The following is an 18,904-nucleotide window of genomic DNA, read 5'->3' as shown; positions in this document are numbered from 1 at the left end:
GAGGATATGGTTTCAAGTTGTGCCATGGGAGGTTAGATTGAATGTTAGGAAAAATCTCCTCTCTGAAAGGATGGTTAGGAATTGGAAGAGACTGCCCAGGGAAGTGGTGAAGTTATCATCCCTGGAATTGTTCAAAAAATGTAGATGTGGCATTTAGGGATATGGTTCAGTGGTGAAGATGACAGTGCTCAAAGCCCTTAGACTTTGAGAAATCTATCCTAGAACACTAATAAAACCTCCATAATACAGGGGCCAGTTTCTGATCACTACCTCTACTTCCAATTGACAAAAGATGACTACAATACTTTGTATTCTCTTCATGGCAAATTAAGAGCTGCATTTAAAAACTACTCTTAATATAAAACAACCAGTAACATTTCAAATTCCAAACAATTTCTTTAGTCATAGGATTTTCATTCAAACTCAGCTGAATTCTCACTTGCACAGGATCAGAGGCAGTAAAACATTTATGGAAACAAGCAAATCTGCACTGCGTCATCTTTAGTTTTCTGTTTCAGAGAAAAAGGCAGCCAGGAACATGCAGCACCAACAGATTTATTTTCATACCTTCTTTAATCTCAAGTGCTATTTGTTTGCTCTTGGAGCTTCTATATATACCTGTACCCACACTGAATCCCACGCAGCTGCAGACCAAACACTCCCAGCTTCAGTTTGTGGAGGGGGTGCCAGTGGTGACCAGACGTTCTTGCTTCTGTCTAGGTGCATGTGTACAGCAGGTGTGCCCCCACACCCTCCCTCCTCTGCCTTGAAGCTCATTATAAATCTCTCCACCAGGATCTCCACATCTTCTAGCAGGGTTTCTTCCTCCTGTTTCGCCCCCCTGTGCATTCTGCATCACCAACGCTGGGCACACTGCTTTACTCACCCCTGGGTCTGTGTTTGTGTCCCAAGCCAGTGGTGAAGGAGCTCCCATGTCACAGCTGCAGGTCACTGCAATCCATTCATGGATAAATCAAACTCTCATTTTGGTCAGCTCTTTTTTTTTTCTTTTTCTTTTTTTTTTCCTCTTTTTTTTTAATTAGGGAATTCATAAATGGGCAAACATTTCACAAGCAGTACACCAGCCCTTAACATTCAGAATCCATTCGTTTTCTATTTTAACATTACCAATTACAGTATTTAAAACAAAGAAGAAGCTCAAGTTCTTCACAATAACTTAAATTTCAAAAAATTCATTGCCTAAAGTACCAGTTTGATAACAATGTATCAAATTGCAACAAGTTCAGGGCCAATGATAATTTTTCAAACACTAGTTCAAACAATCCAAAACCATTAGAATCTGTAACCATGCCTTGTAATAGCATCATGTTTAATTGCATCTACTGGAAAAGTAAGACTGAGCATTTAATGTTTTGAGCTTGGAATCTGAAACAATGAAAAAATGCAGGACAGTTCTAATATATATAATAATATATGCCTGATATAAAGACTTGCTGATAAAATCCTTATTTCCAAGAACAAGAAAAGTGTACAGCTAATCTAACTTGGCATATAATACCCTCAGCTTTGTGGCCATGCATTTAAAAAAAGACTCCAATCTGGCAAAATGAAAGCTATACATATCCAGAAACACCAAGGTGTGAATCCCTCTGCTTACTCACTGCTGTCTTGCCACATTTTTCCATTACTTTCTTCCTACTGACCTTGCCTCTTCTTGGCACCTCACATACAGTCGGGGGTGCACTGCCTGAGTCATGAAAAACTCCAAGTGACAACAGTAATAGGCATTAACTTACAGTTAAATTAATTCTAAGAAACCTCTAAGTTCATATCAGAGAATGCAAAATTCCCTACTTACAGAAGGTACTTAATTCTTTTTTTAAATGTTGGACAAAACTTCAGGAGTTGAGTGGTTCTGTAAATTCATTACTATATAAATAGTATTTCTTACACCATTACATCATCAAGACTACAGAACTTAATTAGTTCTCAAACACACTAGAGTATGGAAGATTTTCATATTAAAAGCAGCAAAAATTAAGACTCTTAGGAGCTTTTAATTAAAAATCATTGTCATATATGACAGCTAAAGTAACTGCTTCTCAGAAGAATAGAATACATTAAACCCTGATTTGCTTGTTACAGTAAAATATTAAGGAAAAAAAACTCAAATGTAAATTGTTCAAGTACAGCCAGTGTGCAATTAAACTAGTTATAAAATATAATTTAGTAGTGCTTTGTTTCAAAATATACATAATACTGAAAAAATACTTAAACTCAAGAAACTGAGTATTTACCAAGTTTCAAACAGAGTTTCATCAAAATGAGGTAAATCCATGTCATCTGCCATTGAGCTTGGTGCTGAAATGGAGAACAGGTCTTCGAGGATATCATCTCTTGTAGGACTTTCAAAAGAAAGTTTTTTCCCACTGTGTTTGTTTATTGCATCAAGCTCCGAAGTGGTGTCCTTCACAGGACTGTAGTAATTGTGGTCCTCACTTGTCACTGCTGCCTGTGGCACAGTGGTGTTCTCCTGGGGCACGGTCGTTGCCGCACTGCCGTGCACCATTTCCATGTACATGCACTCATCTCCGCTCTTGGGCTCCTCCAAGGAGGCGACAGTGGAAATAGGGGACAGTATTTCTGCCAGTATTTCATCAGCGTTATCAGGGCCAGTGCACCCTGGCACAGCGTTTGCATTCAATCCAGGTCCATTCCCTGTGACATCAATCTGATACTGCAGCTCCCTTAAGCTCTGCAATAATTCACTGTCATTCTGAGATTCAGTCGGCAATGGGGTGCTCACGTCTCCACTCACAGGTTTTTCCTGTTTCATCTGTTCCACTGCTAATCTATCCAGTGAAGCCAACTTCTTCTTTTTAGCATTAAGTTTTTTTAACAATTTTAGGCGAAGTTTTTTTGTTTTGTCACTCTCTGACTCTTCTGCCTTGCCAGAGTTATAGCCAGGTGAGGGGAACTGAGTCACTTTACCTGAGGTACCCAACATACTTTGTGACTTAAACCAAGTTGGACCTACAATAGTGGTATGATTTGCTGTTGGAAGACAAGTGCTTTGAGAAAATCCTTTGAAATTTGATAAAGGATGAGTATTATTACTCTGAGGAGCCAGTAACTTTGGGGTCTCAGTTGTTTTCTTTGTACCTCTGCTCTGAAAGCCACCGAAGTTATTTGCACCCTTAACTGGCAGCCGAACTTCACTTATTTTTTGCAATGAGGGAGTTTTGCAATTTCTCTCATTCTTGAGAGCTGAGGCACTTGAAGGCATAAAAGAAGTACTCTTGCTTAATTTCTTTACCCAGCTTCCTACAAATCCTCCTTTTCGGTCTTTGTGCGAGGACTGAACTGAATTACTGGCACCAGAAGAACTGCCAACTTGAGAATTAACTACAGTTTTGCTTGCATCTCTCAAGTCAGGTGGTTTCTGTATAGTATTTTCTACTGCTAACCAATTCTTGCTTAGCAGTAGTTCTGAATTTAATCCATGTTCTCTGTTAGCTAAATTAGCTGTGTCATTTAATTGAGAAGGTGATGAGTCAGATGAATCAGGGTCATGTTTTTTGGGCTCAGGAGCAGTAATATTTACTGGGTTCAACTCTTCTAGAGGAAAGCAAATACTGGAATTTTCATACAACATGGATTTATTGTTCATAGCTAGACTAGTTCCAGCAAACTCTCCTGCATAAGGAGTGCTAAGTGAAAAAGCTGGTTCCAGCTGTTCTGGTGTGCCCCATCCATCAAGAAGGTTATTTCCCACCATCCATCCGTTAGGCAGCGATTTATCTTCTGAGTCAACCAGAACTTCTTCAGGCATCAGTGTTACAAGATCACCATCTGCCAGATTTTCTGAACCATGATGAACAATACTTTTGTCCTCAGTTACTTGCTGCTGTTTCTTCTCTGGAGTCCTCACAGAATGCTCTTTGTGAGGTTCTGCAGGTGGTTTGCCGACAGTGTTATCAAAACAATTCAACACCGTGGAATTTGAATGTACATTATTAAGACGAGTATCTTCACTATTTTTACTTTGGAACTGTGAATTCAGCTCTTGTGGCACATGGGATGCTTTCTTTTCCCAGATAACAATATGAATCTCTGAAGGGGGAACTTCAAATCTTTTACGTCTTTTGCAATACGGACCCTTTAAATCATCGCATTCAAGCCAAGTTCCTGAAAAATAGCAATCAGTGCAGAGACTCAGAGACTTTTAAAATTGAAATCACTATCCTCACACTTGTCAAGTATTTTTATTAACCCATGCTCCTGGCAAGCAGAAAATAGAGTTTGGGTTTTTTTTTCTCCAGAGAAAACTAGGAGACTTCCACTGTAAAAAGAGCAAATACAAGAAGATGCAGCAATATTATTACAGGTCAGAGTAGGTCAACCATAAAACAAAGCTAGCTAAGGGATTTTTTGGCTGAAACATCTTGTCTGAAAATACTCTCACAAGTCTGAGGTAAGAACCACCTCTTAAATTAAGTTTCTCTGTAGACTTTTTAATTGCCTGGGTAAGCACAGGAGCTAAAAAGAAACTGCTTATTTTAAGCAGTCTCATCACCTGCAAACTGTTCATAGATCATGAAAGAATATTTTATAGCTTTAGGAATTTTAAAACAGATATATATGGCATATAGGAGCTTCTTAACTAGGCATTTCCCAACTGCTTCCTCTTCCCATTTCTTTTTTATCTCTGGCAGTATGACTTAGACAATTTTCATGTTGTCACAACACTTCATAAGACTGTACCTCATGCTCTCTACAGAGGCATGATTATCAAAATATCACCTTTTCACCTTCTCTATTTATGGATCTTCCATCAGTGGTACAACCATCATACCATTAGTAATATTTCCAACATGGATTTCTGCCTCCCACCCCTGAGGTGCCATAAAGTTCAGATATAAAAAATAACTTCATTAATTGCTCATAGTACCATAGGTTACCTTGTTTCCAGCCAAGAATGGATGAATCACTGGTTTAAAAATAAACAATACTATTTGTTCCACAGTCATGGTCAGACTGCATTTTTTAACTTTTACAAAGTTATGAAGGGAAAAAAACTCTATAGCCAAATTACTTTTTCCAGTAAGTGCTCTGTAAGACAGTACAGTGCAGTAAAACCAACCGAAAACCTTCACTCTGAGAAACCCAATTATTTGCAACAATTTAATATGAAGTTTAGATTGCAGACAAAAAAATCTTTGTTATTATATATCAATGGTTGAGACTACTGCAGTAACCCATAAAACGCATGAAATATTATGGTAGATAAGAACCATAAACTTTATCTTATCTCTCTCTTTTATGAGGAAAGACTAAGGGAGTTGGGCCTGTTCAGCCTTCAAAACAGACAATTGAGAGGGGACCTCACCAGTGTCTGTAAGTATCCAGAAGGAGGTGTCGGAAAGGCAGGCCCTGCTCAGCAGTGCTCAGCAATAGGACAGAAGGCAAAAGGCAGAAACTGATGCACAGGAAGTTCCACCTGAACATAAGGAAGGACTTCCTTACTGTGCAGTGACAACACAATGGAGCAGATTGCCCAGAGAGGTTGTGGGCTTTCCCTCATAGGAAATATTCAAGAACCATCTGGATGTCATCCTGTGCCATGTGCTCTGGGATGGCCCTGCTTGAGCAGGGAAGTTGGATGACCCCCTGTGGCCTCTTCCAACCTGACCCATTCTGTGATTCTTACCATCAGGATTCAAAGACCAGCTTATGAAGTGCTTCTTATCTGTTTGATACTGAACAACAGATGTTATTTGGTAGGTATCTTCCTCAAATTGAAATGAGTATTTCTCCAGGTTGTTATGTGGCAAGCCTTCCACAAAATGTAATGTTAATATTGAGGGTACTCTGACAAAGAAACAATAAAGAACGAGTTTATTACAACAGAACAGTGGCAAAAGTTCCTAATGAAAAAGTAAGACATCTCTACGAGTATTTGGTTCTGCCCTTACTATTCTACTTCCTCACAGACTCTTCAGATTGCACAGTAAGCAGAAAGGAAAAAGAATATCCCAACTGGATGTTTCATTTAATTATAGATTGGGGGGGGAAAAAACCCAACACCAAATAAGAGATTTGGGGAGTGGGGAAAAGTTGAGAAAAAAAACATTCCTATGCCATAAACACAGTAGCAAGGGACATTGTTCCCAGGTCAATTAAGTAAACAAATGATCAAACAACTTTTATCCACAGCAGGAGCTGTGAAAAGGCTGACATTGGATATCAGTTGTCTGTATTTACTACTTGATAGTTAAGTATTTATGACCTAGTTCAAACACATGCTGGTCAGCATGTTAAACACTGCTCTGTTTCATCTTTAGTAAACACTACTTGCTATTTCAGCTTATAAGAATGATCTAAAAATCTTTAAAAGTAAGTAGTGATCAGAATTTAAGGTTTAGAATCTCTGCAAACCCACAGTAATAGTTTGGTTTCAGAAGTCATAGGTTCAATAAATGAAGTCTCAGAACTTTATGTATTTTACTTTCAAGTTCACATATTCAAACTTACTTTTCCAAGATCATCTGTTGTCTTTGAGACGTATTTCCGCAGTTAATACACGGTCCAATATGAACAGCATTGAGAGGATGCCAATCAGGGATTACATCTGTAAACGTTGTTAGGGTTTTCTTCAATCTGGACACACACACACAAATAAAGAGTAAGCTGAGTTGGTGATCAGAAAGCCATGAATATACATACTTTACCAGGAAACAAGTTATAAAAACATTATAAAAACCCAAATACTATTCATGCTCATGCCATTTGTGTGGAATTCACTGTGACAGCATCACATCCAAGTCAGCCCTGAATTCAGTTCTGTCAAACAGCGTCAGTCACAATTTGTTTTCAGCAGCCCTGTGGCCTTCAGTTTCACAATATTTGCTTTTTCTTCCTTCTAATGTTATCTCTGTTTCCTTTCCAACATAAGACAGAGCTTGTACCAGGATCTGCATAATTTACTAGGTAATACAGATGTTTTTCAAATAAAATGAGCTGTATTCTGAAGGTATCTTTCTTTACCTGCTGACTCTAAAAGGAGCCTAAATTACAAGCTTGTACCTGTGGCTACACAGAACTAAATCAATTCTCAAGAAATTACTCCCCTGTAAAACTATTTTAAAATAGACAAACTATGTTAGAGAATCTCTGATTCTTTGTAGCCCAAGTGAATATTCCAGGTATTTCTCAACAGCAAAAGTGTTCTAGGCATACATTCTTTAGAACCACAGCAATTTGCATACTCTCAGCAAAATCTCACAGTAAGTATGTCCAGACACTCACGCAGTTACCTATTGTTTCTTTCTTAATTAATTGATAACATGGTTGCTTAAGACATGGAATAGCAGTAAACTATTTGCAAATGAAAAAGCAGATGATGTAAAACTTCAACAACAACCTTAAACCTGGAAATCTGAAGAAAACCAACTATTATATGCAGATTTAAAAAGGTAAGGTAGAACAGCTATGTAGAAGCTATTTCTATAAAAATCTCACCGGTCCTGGTATTTATGGCCACAATGTACACATTCAAACTTCCATGAAAATGAATGCAAGAATAGTTTCTCAGCTTGTTGATCCACTTGTAGGAGTAGCTGAAGTGCAAACACTGGATTCTTCATATTACCTTCAAAGATGGGGCAGAAAAAAATGGCCACTAAATATCTGAAATCACCTTTCAGTACCTCAAAAAGGAAGTAATAAGAAGGCTTATTACTTCAATTTAAATGTCAGTTATTATTTCGAGGCTCTATTTGCAATTCTCACAGGAAAGGGATTGATCCATGTTATTAGATGGTTATCAATGACAATTTTATGACTACAGCAGAATTACTTGCTGATTATCTGCTCTCTAAAAAGTCAAAATGGGCAAAGGACAAACCAGCTGATCATACTGTAAAGTATGTGTAAGTCACCAATAGAAAAAAATGTATTTCCAAACTTTTTTGTATGCATTCCTACACACATACTTTTATGTATGACATAAAAGGCTTTATATCTAGGGTTTCCTGAAAGTAATTACTGAGATGCTGCACTAATTACTTACCCAATTCACATGTCAGCTGAGGCTTAAGTTCTGTAAACATTACGTTTCTGATTTCATTGAGCTGAGATTCTGCTTTTGGAAGAACATCTAAAGAAAAAAATACGTATGTGTTCATGTAGTCATGTGTAATAGCCCCACACCTTTTCACACACATATGTACCCCCAGCATGCACTCCCTCTCTGCAAACCAATGCCTTTCATATTGACCCATACTTGCCTAAGGCTTGTTGGTAGAACAGCCAATTCTTGGTATTAATGGGTTTGAAAATTGCAGAAGAATTTACACAAGTTACTCAGTTTACTGCAGTCTGCTGACTAAGAACTACTTGCTCTGACTTATGACTAAGAGCCTGCACCAACAGCTATGTAGTAACAATTTTTAAGGATAGTGTGACCACACATTACAAATCCTGAAGACTCAGAGATTAAAAGAAAAATTTAAAACTTAAGCATTAAGACCAAAAGCACAAAAATTTGCTTACATGCATTTTAAGGCTATACAATTCAAATAATAAAACACTTTAATGTATTGTTTCAGATTAAATACCAATTCCCTAAGTGAGCTTTTCAAACAGTAAAAATAATTTTAAATTTAAAAATAACTTTTTACTTTATATATCTTAGTATTTTAATTTTGCATGTTGTCTAAACACAAATACATTCCTCAAACACAAGCAAGAACATAACTTCTACTACACAATCATGATCATAACCTGCAGAAATTAAAGGAAATATTTAGAATAGCCATTGAAACGGCTTAATACATATAAACCGTGTATAGAAAAAAGAAACAAAGTTTCTTGCAGCTATATTGCTTTGGATTGTTTTTAAAAATAGCTGCATGCAAAAGATATGGTAAAATTACACAAAAGAACAGAATGAATTCTACACCTATTCTCCACAAAAATACTCTTCACCCAATCCCCTCTCCACTGTTACCCAAATAAACTGATTTGTTTTGCAGCAATTGAAATGAAAAGGTTTAAGTACTTTCAAACCAACACTGTATTCCAACACTTAACATTCCCATTTAAGGGTTACTGCACACCAGCAGAGCTCCTTTGCAAACCCAGCCCAACAAAGATAAACATCTCAGACAGGTTCTAGGATAGCAAAGGACTTCCCAGTAACAGCTGAACTCCTAAACTCAAGCATCCTGACTTCCTGGCAAGCACAGTACATGAACTAATTCAGAATATTTGGGGGTTTTCTCCCCGCTTTGTAACATGGATTAAAGCACTTCTGATGCACATTATTTTTCCCAGTAAAGATAGGACCTTTCTCAATGTACCTAGGGCTGTTCTGTGACTGTGCTTTTTATATTCAAATACACATAGTACAACAGAGTGTCCACTGAAATTCAGGAGAGGTACTGGCTAACCAGAGAGCTTTATTCCTTCTGTAACAGACCATATCTTAGAAGTTTAGACTTATGACACCAATGGTCCAGTTCAAGAGAAATAAAAACCCATGATCTTAGTTTAGGAGTCTTAAACAGAATCCACAGAACAGAGAATGACTAAAGGCCACACCAGCAGAATACAGTGACACATCCTCCTCAGTTACAATCCTCCAACGTGTAAAGCTAAGCTGACCTGCTAACCCCTTGTTAAGGGTTACTAAGTACTAACTAATCCTTTCCAGATCATAGGATCCAGGTTCATGTGTTTGACTACTTCAGGCTGAAGCAGGTTAGGAAACACTGTCATCTACAGCAGCTTGCAGACCTCAGGGGAAGCACTCCTCCAATGAGCACAGCTGGAGCCAGAAAAGAACTTATGTTCCCAGCTTTACTATTTTCAGTGTGACAAGGCAACTGCCCATTTACACAAGGATATAAACCACAACAGAAATTGTTTCAAAGATCAAGCTTATAACAGTATCCTAATATGTTAACCTACAGAGGGGAAGGAAACAAAGTAAGGGTGAATTACAAAAATAATTCATAATATCTTTATGTTGGATATGACAAAAAAAATTAAGAGATGCTTGGTGTTTGATGTCTTCAGCGTGCATGTTTGCCCAAGAAAAACAATTTCAGATGTTACCAAGATTTTGCTAGAGAATGCACACTATTCTGCAAATTCATGGTAATAGTTGTATTTTTTGCCATCTTGAAATAGAACAGAGGCATATATAAAAATTCCACATATTTGTAGCAAATCAGTATGACTATAGAAAACAGCAGCTAAATTTACTCACCTTTTACTTTACTCCTTTTACAGGTATTCAGAAGAACAGACGCTTGATTATACTTTGTTATAAGTTTCTGGAGTAAACATTTTCCATTGTTACATTCTTCTGCTAGAGCAGATTTTAATGTTTCTAAGTGTACCAGTGCTGACAAAATACAATCTAACCAACAAAGATTATGTTTGTTTCTCCACTGAAGACACAAATCTCTGTTATTAGTAGAACCTTTATCCTCTTTGAGTGAAATTTCAGATGCTGTTGACAAATTCTGAGAATTTGGCAATAGTTGTATTTTGGGACTAGAAGTCTTTGGTGGACTTTCTTGGTAGTTGTTGGTCTTGGTGGTTGTTTCAAAATCCACGTTCTGCATGCAAGACCCCACATGATTGCCAGGGTTTTGCTGGTCATTTTGTAATACACTGTGTAGGCTTGCCTTGGGAATACACAAACTATTCTGGCAGCCTTTCACAACTGAGTCTGCATTAATGGCCTGCTCAACATTGAGCACGTTGTTATTTGCTTTTTTTGGATCTGATCCAACAGCAGAAAAGTCACTGATATTACCAAATTTCCTCTTCTTGTGAGTAGATGGAGCTTGATTATTTTCTGAACCCGTAGAAGTAATTATGCTGTTTAATGGTTTATAACCAAGTGGGTAGATACACTAAAGGAAAGAAAAAAGGTTACAGTGAAATCTACAAAGCAATTTCAGGTGAATGAGAGCTAAAGAAAGTGCAAAACATATTTTTAAAATGGAGTTGAATCACAAATCATAAAATGGCTTGGTTTAGAAAGGATGCTACAGACCACCCAGTTCCAAACCCCCTGCCATGGGCAGGGACACCTTCTACTGGACCAAGTTGCCTAGACCTCCATCCAACCCAGCAATAGGGACTCCTGTAAAGTGATTTTTTAATTAAATCAATACATATATTCAACATAGGTATGACAGAAAGGGCGTGTTATGCCACCACTGTCTTATAAGCAACTATGAAATAAATACATCAGTAGTGATACTTCAACACTACTTTTCCAGTAAATTCTCCCAACCTCTGCAAACAACTTAATTTTGCTAAGGAGAGTCCTCTTGACTTATTCTGCTAAATCCACTCCTTTAGGGTACAGATTTGACATTATTATCTCATGCCTGAGAGACTACTGGCGCCCAAATTGACAAGGTATTTTTCAGGCTAGCTCAATGAATATAGACAAATCCCTATTACCAATCTCCAGAACTATACCATAATTAGTTAAAAGCAGGAAAGAATGGGAAAATCAACTCTGAGACCCATATCTAGTCAAGTTTCTACTAATTTAAGGGCAATTTAAGTCTGTTTGCGATTGCTATACCCTTCCCACATACATGGAGCAGTGAAGGGAGAGGTAGCAAAATCACAAGTCAAATATTAAGCAGCACAGAAATCCAGCTAAGGTTAAAATTAAAAATGGGGGAAAAAAGAAATAAAAGCATAGTAATTACAATTACAAACCTATATGCATTACCCAGACTTATAGAAGGGAAAATGGGAGACTCAGATCTGCTAGTTACGTACTAGTTCCATGGATCATCAAATATTCACCTTCTAGTCTGACTTGTACAAAAATTCATTTAGTACCACTTGTGATCCCTTGCTATCGAGAAGAACCTTCCTTTATTTCATTATTTTTTTACTCTTTTTAATCCTTTAGGGGAGCTACCTATGCCTAAACACTGCATATACACAGGTTAGTTCTGTTTTTCCCTATTTGCAAGCAAACATCCTGCAGCATACAGACTCAGAGGGGTCCTATTTCAACAGTCTGCTTACTACCAACAAAATCACAGACTTAGAGAGGTGTAACTGCTGAAGGTAAGGGCCTCTGCAGGGCCAAATAAAACTCTTTATTAGTGTAATACCTGAGGATTTTCACAAAGGAAAATGGACTCTTGAAAATTAAGGCGGTAAGTCCGTAAACCTTGGATCTGACCCTTCTCTTTGCAGACTGGACAATACCCATGTGCAGTTGTTTCCACAGGATTACAGCTCTAAAATAAAAACAAACCAAGAAAGATAAAGCAGCATAAATTTATGCATTTCATACATTATCCCAAGGTAAGACATTCTTATACAAAATCACTGTTCAATTTCTAGATATAATACAATACAATATAAAAAGCAAACTACATTGGTTTCTTTTTAAATATTTTAATATATTTGTATGGTAGCATGATTTAAATAAATTTATCTTTTTAGTTAAATATTCAAATAAAGTGTCTTTAACAATACATTTTATTTTTGCACATTTTATGTACTTTTATGCATGTTTTATTTTACTTGAACTAAACCACAGGACCCTTATTGCCAGGGAACATAAGCTCAGATCTTTGAAAGGCAAATCAATTTTCATAGGAATGCAAACAGTTGTAAAAATAGTGCCAGTAAAAAACATAGGCACATATTTACTTAGAATAATCTTTCGCCATTGTTATAGATTTCCGTGGAAAATAAATTTGAATTTTTTGGGGGGTAAAATTAAGACCAATTAAAAATTTCTCAAAACAGAGAAAAATATGAACTTTGCACATATGTAAAACAAGTTTCAACTGACTTTTCCCAAATACCCCACCATGTGGAGTGTCGATTTCCCTATACCAGTCCCTTCTCCAATCACTTGCAAACCATTTGTAGTCTTCTGGGTATCCATCATTCTGAGCCACTGGCTAATTTATGTCACTTGTAACAATGTCATGACCACTAAGGATTTTTCAGACTCCTGAAAAATAAGAAGTGAATAAAACAATTAAAGAAAAATTAGACTGAAGTTTGGGAAAAAAAAACCAGCAACAATGCAGCTTGCATAGTTTGTGGAAATTAATTCAGAAGAGTATTTCCTAAACTGAAAATACTTTTTTTTGTTCTAGTGCAGATTGTGAACTCAAAACTTTAAACTAAGAACTACAGGAACCCAATCCTGCTCCTGTGGACTTGAAACTGACTAGAATAAATATACATCTCTTCAAGATGCATGATGAAGTTAGGTTGACTTGCAAAGTCATCAATGTAGTATCTTTCCTTCAGCCACAACTGCTCCCTTTTCATTACTTCAATGAAAAACATTTTCTCCCACACCATGATGTCCTTTCAGGCCTTTATACAGTACAGCAACAACTCCTTACAAAAAAAAAATTTCTCCAGGCATTCTTGAGACCAGTATAAATACTCATTCAACCTAAACCTACTTACAATGCTTGGCAAGAAGAGACCCTACAGAACTGCATGGAATGCCAAAAACCAACAGAGCATGAACTAAAAAAGTGCAACAGAAAAACACAACCACTCAGATTTCAAATCAAACCCCCATGGCAACTTAAGAGTGGGTCAAAATGAGATGATATCCTATCTAAACCTTCAGTGTGTCCAGCAGCCCTTTTCAGAATTATCAGTCTGCAGCATGTAGAGGCAGTATTCCCTGACTGATGAAACTAATGGTTGTAATAGAAGGCAAGAGCATAAAAATAAAAATCCATGTCCCTTGGAGCACATTTAGCTTTCCGAGTAATGTTGTAGTAGGGTGCCCATGAAACAGCATGGGCTCATACAAACTGAAAATTAATGAATTAGCTCAAGGTATACAAACTTGTTGGAGTGTAAAGGAAAGACAAGCACCCCAACTTTTCACACAGCAGCAACAGCACTATCACAATGCAACTCAACTCTGTTATCATATATTTAGTCTAGCCAGGAAGTTGACTTGTTTTATACAATTACAAGCTGTACAGATAAGAACTTTTATCATAGGCTATATCATACTATAATACATAACTTTATTTTTCAAGGGACTTTTAGTTGATTCCTTGGCATGAAGCAGTCTCAGCGCTCCAGAGTAAATAAAAAACAGATCACATGACAGAAACTCCTGAGAAATTTCTCACCACAAAAATTCACCACACACTCAGAAGGTTAGTAACACTAAGAACCTGCAGGTTATTCTGTTTTAAGCATGCCCCTTGGTTTTATAAAACATATGTATTTCTTTGCAAGGCCCTGTTTATGCTACCAGCTCTCTCAAAAGGAAATCAAGTTGCTTTTTTCTGGTTGTGTTCAGTTTCTGTTTCTTCTGCTCTTCTTTTTAAAGCTTAAATACTGAGTTTATAAGATGTTCTGAGACGTACAATACCTCCCTCAGCTATAGTCACCCAAACAATAGTACCACAACATTGAAATAAAGACTTTTATTTCTTACTAAAATAATAACATTTAAAGAAAATTAATTATCCTTTTAGTTCAAAGACCAACACAATGAGCAAATAAAATAGGTCTGCCAGTGCTAGATATGTAGAGTGGTACCAAGAGGCCTGCCTTTACTCTTCAAAGCTTCTAACATTAGAGGAAGGTACTGGTGATCTTTGCACAATGTACAAACACTGGGCTTCAGATCAACCCTGCCAAGAAAAACAGCCAAGTAAAGACTGCTGCATCAAGTACTGCAACAACTCATTGCAGCCACGGGCAATAACTGCATTACAGATGGGCAAGTGCAAAGGAAGGCACACTCAGCTTTACTAGGGCATGTTCTTTCCTTCTTTAAGTCTGCACATTGAAAAATGTTATGCAAAATATGCTATGGATGTGACTAAGTTATCATCATGCTGTGGCTACACTTCCTTGAGTAGATCTAACAACTTGCTGCTGCAAAATAGGGGCATCACTTTTCTCTTTATTTCCCTTCCCCCCACTTTTCCTGACAGCTCACATCCTAATCAGACTTTTTATGAACTAAATAAACTCACAAAACAGCAGTAAACTTAGTAAAGAACAAGTTTTTTTGCTATTCCATGGAATTAAATTGGCCTGTGAGAACTCCAACGACCTAGGGAGGGCAGAAGATGGAAAATAAGGAAAAGATGAAGTAATAGAGACACATGGCCTTGAAATAGAACTGCTAAATGCCTGAGGAACTGGCTGGATGGCCACATCCAAACACCTGCAGGTCAATGTACCAAGAACAAACCTGTGGTGTCCCTCAAGGACCAAGACTATTTATTATCTTTAGCAGAGACACAGACTGTGGGATCTAGATTCTGCTCCTCCAGCCTGCTCTGGTGAGACCCCTACTGAAGTGCTGGGAACTGAGTAATGATGTCGACCAGTGGAGCAAGTCCAGAGCACCGCTCCTATGCAGAAATGCTGTGAGAGCTGAGATTGTTCAGCCAGGAGAAGAGCAGGCTCTGGGGAGACCTTACTGCAGCCTTTCAGTAATTAAAAAAAGCTTTTGAGAGATAGAGGCTTTTACTGAGATCTGTGGTGATGGTACAATGTGCAGCAGTTTTAAATTTAAAGAGGGCAGATTTAGATTGGATTAAAGGAAGAAATTCTCTACAATCAGGATGGAGAGACACTGGGAGGGGCTGCTAAAGAAAGATGTGGATGTCTCATCATCGGAAATGTTCAAGGTCAGGTGGGACAGAGCTTAGAAGAAACTGGTCTAGTGCAAAGCATCCCTGCCCACTGCAGGGGGGTTGGAATTAAATGATCTTTAAAGGTCCCTTCCAGCCCAAACCATCGCATCAAACAATTCTACAGAAAAAGGGACCTGGGCCTTATGAATTAGAATCAGTTACCAACTCCAAAAAGCAGGCAACAACAGTGGTTACACTACAGTGAAGAGGACATCTCCTTGTTTACAGGCTAAAAGGACATTTAAAAATAATCTTTTTGTAAATCACCTTACAAGTCTTTTTATCTTCATCAATGGGACATTGAAAAGATTAAAAGAAACAATTGTGAAGAAAAAGAAAGTGGTGTTAGTTACCCTTCCATTCTTTACACAATAAGAAATCAGAGTACTAAGGTTTTTCTTTATCTGACATCATAACTACAAATATCCAAATTCCAGTCCCTCGCTCAAAAATTGACAGCTTTGGCCACAAAATATATTTTGTTAGATGCAACAGTAACACTGTTCCTGTGAGAAAGCAACTCTCTCTCCAGCCTAGCCTGTGAGTACTGGGCAGAACTGCAAGGCGCCATGGTGTAGGGGAAAACATGAATTCCCTTCCTGAAAATAGTCTAACATAGACTAAGCAAATAAAGATAAATCTGATAACATTGCAAAACGAACCAGCATGCAACATCATTATTCCACTGTTCTAAGAGTTTCTTCTGCAGGCAGACTTCTCTGAGATGCCCACAAATTAAATGGGTGTATGACAAGGAACAGGGACTACGTTTTGCGGGCAAATCATTCAGTCCTTTCGAAACAAAAAATGGGAATGTACGAAAAACACAGCCTGAACTAGTGCAGTTTATTCTAGCTGCAGCGAAGAGGCAAGATTTCAGGAAGGCAGGCGATCTGTGTCCCCAGGCAGTGGAAACGAGAGGCACGGGGGTGTGGATGCCACTTAACGAAGTGTCAGGGCAGAGCCGGCCCAGTGCGGGGCTCCCTCCCTCCCTCCCTCCCCGAAATGTGCTCGGCTTTTTCGGTAAACCTAGGGGTAAACTGCCTCCTGAGCTCTTATTCCACATCCAGAGTGATCCACACGCTACTGCAGAGGGAAAAAGCGTTCAGAGTTAATCGCTGAGCACCAGAGAACCGTGCCGGGGGCAGACGCGAGCGGACACACACACGCGGTGCCTCCCCGGGCGCCTCTCTGAGGAGCGAGGCGCGGAAGGCCCGCACCCTTCCTTCCCCGCCATGCTACTGACATGAAATACTCAGTCGGCATTTCGGGACCCGCGAGATCCCCCCGCCCTGCGCCCCGCTCGCACCGAAGGGACCGGGACAGGCCGGGCCCGCCGCTCCCGGCGCCAGCCGAGCCCCGGCCCGCTGCGCTCGGCGGCCCCGCTCTCACCTGCGGCCGCCGCCACTCCCGGCTCCCGCCGCTGCCCCGGACCCCGTCGCGCGTGGACCTCCGCCGCCGCCCGCCCGGTCGCGGCCGCTGCGCAGCTTCCGGCGCGCTCCCGCCTCCATGCGGGCCCGGCCCGCCCCGCTCCCGGCAGCCAGCGCAGGCGGAGCCACCGCCGGGCGGGCCCTGGGCTGCGCCGAGCGGGGCCGGCAGCGCCCGAGGTATTTCTCGCTCCCTCCCCCTCTCCTCCGCGTCCTTCCGCCCCGCTCCGTCACTCACGCGGCGCGGTGGGAGGGCCCGGCGGCGAGGGCCGGTCCCGCGGCGCCTCCCCAGGCAGGGAGGGGCTCGCTCCTGCTCCTGCTCCTGCTCCCCCCCAGCCGAGGCCTGGGGGGCGGCGGCCCCGCGACGCTCGCCCCGGTAGCGGGAGGGGGCGCGGTGCCCGGCGCAGGGAGTTGATGATTAACCTGCGGGCCATTGAGTGCCTGCCTAAAGTCGCGCCCAGGGTGGGGTTTAACCTTGTCCGGGGCTCGGTGCCTCCCGTGTGACTGCCCGAGACCCTGGGGCGGCCAGTTCTGCTGCTGCCGCCGAAGCGCTACAGGGATGCGCAGCTCCCTGTTGAAAATCTCTGCTCTAAATCTCAGCCTAGAGCGCGCCTCGCAGTCGTTTTTGGAAGTTTCAGGCTCAAGAGGTCGAGGTGATGTGGGGGTCTCGGCGAGCGTGTGTGCAGCAGCAGCCTCGGGCTGCAGGAGTGTTTGTGGCTGGCGCTTGAATCCCTGCCGGCCCCTTTTCCTCGGGCTGGGCCGCAAGGAGCTCACAGCTGCGGCATTTAGGTCAGTGCTCCGCGTCTCTTGCGTCAGGAGAGCTGTCAGTGCGGCCCCAGGCTCTGCTCCCCGCGGCTGCGGAGCCAGTGAGTTAGGAGATTGTTCCAGTGATAGCACAGAATATCCTTCTCTCCTCCTGCCTCTGCTGTCCTGACACGCTGCTCCTGGCTGCGTTTTTAAAAAGCGCTTAGCCCTGTATGATTTGCATTGCGAAATGATGTGTTACTATAACGGGTCCGTCGTAACATCCGTAATCTAATTTTTTGCTGTAGTTATTCCTTTAATTTATGCAGCAATGTTCTCAAGGTTGAATTAATGGTTGGGAGTATTTTGTTCTATTTGGAGGAAGTTTTATGCCTGACTGGAGAAATACTGCACTGAAATTTGTGAAGAATTATGTCACGAGTGCTTATTTTTTAGATTGATATTGGGGTTTGCTTCATTAGTGCTTTGATTTTAGTGCAAGTTTTACCTTTTCCCAGGACTGGCTGGAGTCTGCCGTTTTGTTTCCTTCCACAAACTTTTGTTTCAAGTGTGTAAAGCCTAAGAGATAATGTGGCAAAAGGTGTTAACTTATGTGTATTTGTGCTCTGGAAGGATTAAATAGATGTTTTTGCTGCTTGTTAGCAGGGGCTGATTTTGAAAAAGCTCTAGTGCTAAATCCCAGTTCTCTGGTAAATTAGAATTCATTACTCAATACTGTTAAGACTTTTTAAACTGCCTAATGCCTCCATTCTCTGCTTTGTCTCCTCCCTTCCACCTCCAACTTTCTTGGTCAATTAACTTATATTTGGGGACAGGCATTTTAACAGGGTCTAGGAAGAAATACTTTACAGTGAGGGTGGTGAAAAACTGTCAGGTTGCAGAGAGATGGTAGATGCCTCATCCATGGAAACATTCAAGGTCATTTGGGCCAGGACTCTGAGCAACCTGGTCTTGTAATGTCTGTGCTCATTGCATGAGGTTGGACTAGATGAGCTTTAAAGGTCCCTTCCAACCCAAAGTATTCCATTATTTCAGGCGTTTTTTAAA

General features: G+C 40.2%; 1 protein-coding gene and 1 long non-coding RNA gene across 3 annotated transcripts in view; one reads left to right on the top strand and one right to left on the bottom strand.

Annotated features, from left to right (window-relative positions):
* Positions 1-439: 439 nt before the first annotated feature.
* USPL1 (ubiquitin specific peptidase like 1) lies at positions 440-16,607 on the bottom strand. Of its 2 annotated transcripts, none has more exons than XM_059493601.1 (8): positions 12,123-16,607; positions 10,235-10,889; positions 8,033-8,119; positions 7,483-7,612; positions 6,496-6,621; positions 5,672-5,832; positions 2,259-4,149; positions 440-951 (listed from the first exon to the last, which is right to left on the bottom strand). In XM_059493601.1, exons 2-8 carry the CDS (start codon positions 10,593-10,595, stop codon positions 936-938), a joined length of 2,772 nt encoding a protein of 923 aa, XP_059349584.1. In that variant the 5' UTR covers positions 10,596-10,889; positions 12,123-16,607; the 3' UTR covers positions 440-935. The 2 variants fall into 2 exon arrangements, with proteins under 2 accessions (XP_059349584.1, XP_059349585.1); XM_059493602.1 differs by lacking the exon at positions 440-951 and having other exon boundaries at positions 1,999-4,149; positions 12,123-12,251; positions 12,815-16,607.
* An 879-nt stretch (positions 16,608-17,486) lies between these two features.
* The window catches only part of LOC132069533 (uncharacterized), a 32,266-nt gene continuing 30,848 nt past the window's right edge, over positions 17,487-18,904 (top strand). Inside the window, exon 1 of the long non-coding RNA XR_009417799.1 lies at positions 17,487-17,881. This is a non-coding gene — a long non-coding RNA (uncharacterized LOC132069533). The remainder of the gene's footprint in view (positions 17,882-18,904) is intronic.

Source organism: Ammospiza nelsoni, chromosome 2 (genome assembly GCF_027579445.1).
Source record: "Ammospiza nelsoni isolate bAmmNel1 chromosome 2, bAmmNel1.pri, whole genome shotgun sequence".
Taxonomy (NCBI): domain Eukaryota; kingdom Metazoa; phylum Chordata; class Aves; order Passeriformes; family Passerellidae; genus Ammospiza; species Ammospiza nelsoni.
This window is presented reverse-complemented; position numbering and strand designations above follow the sequence as displayed.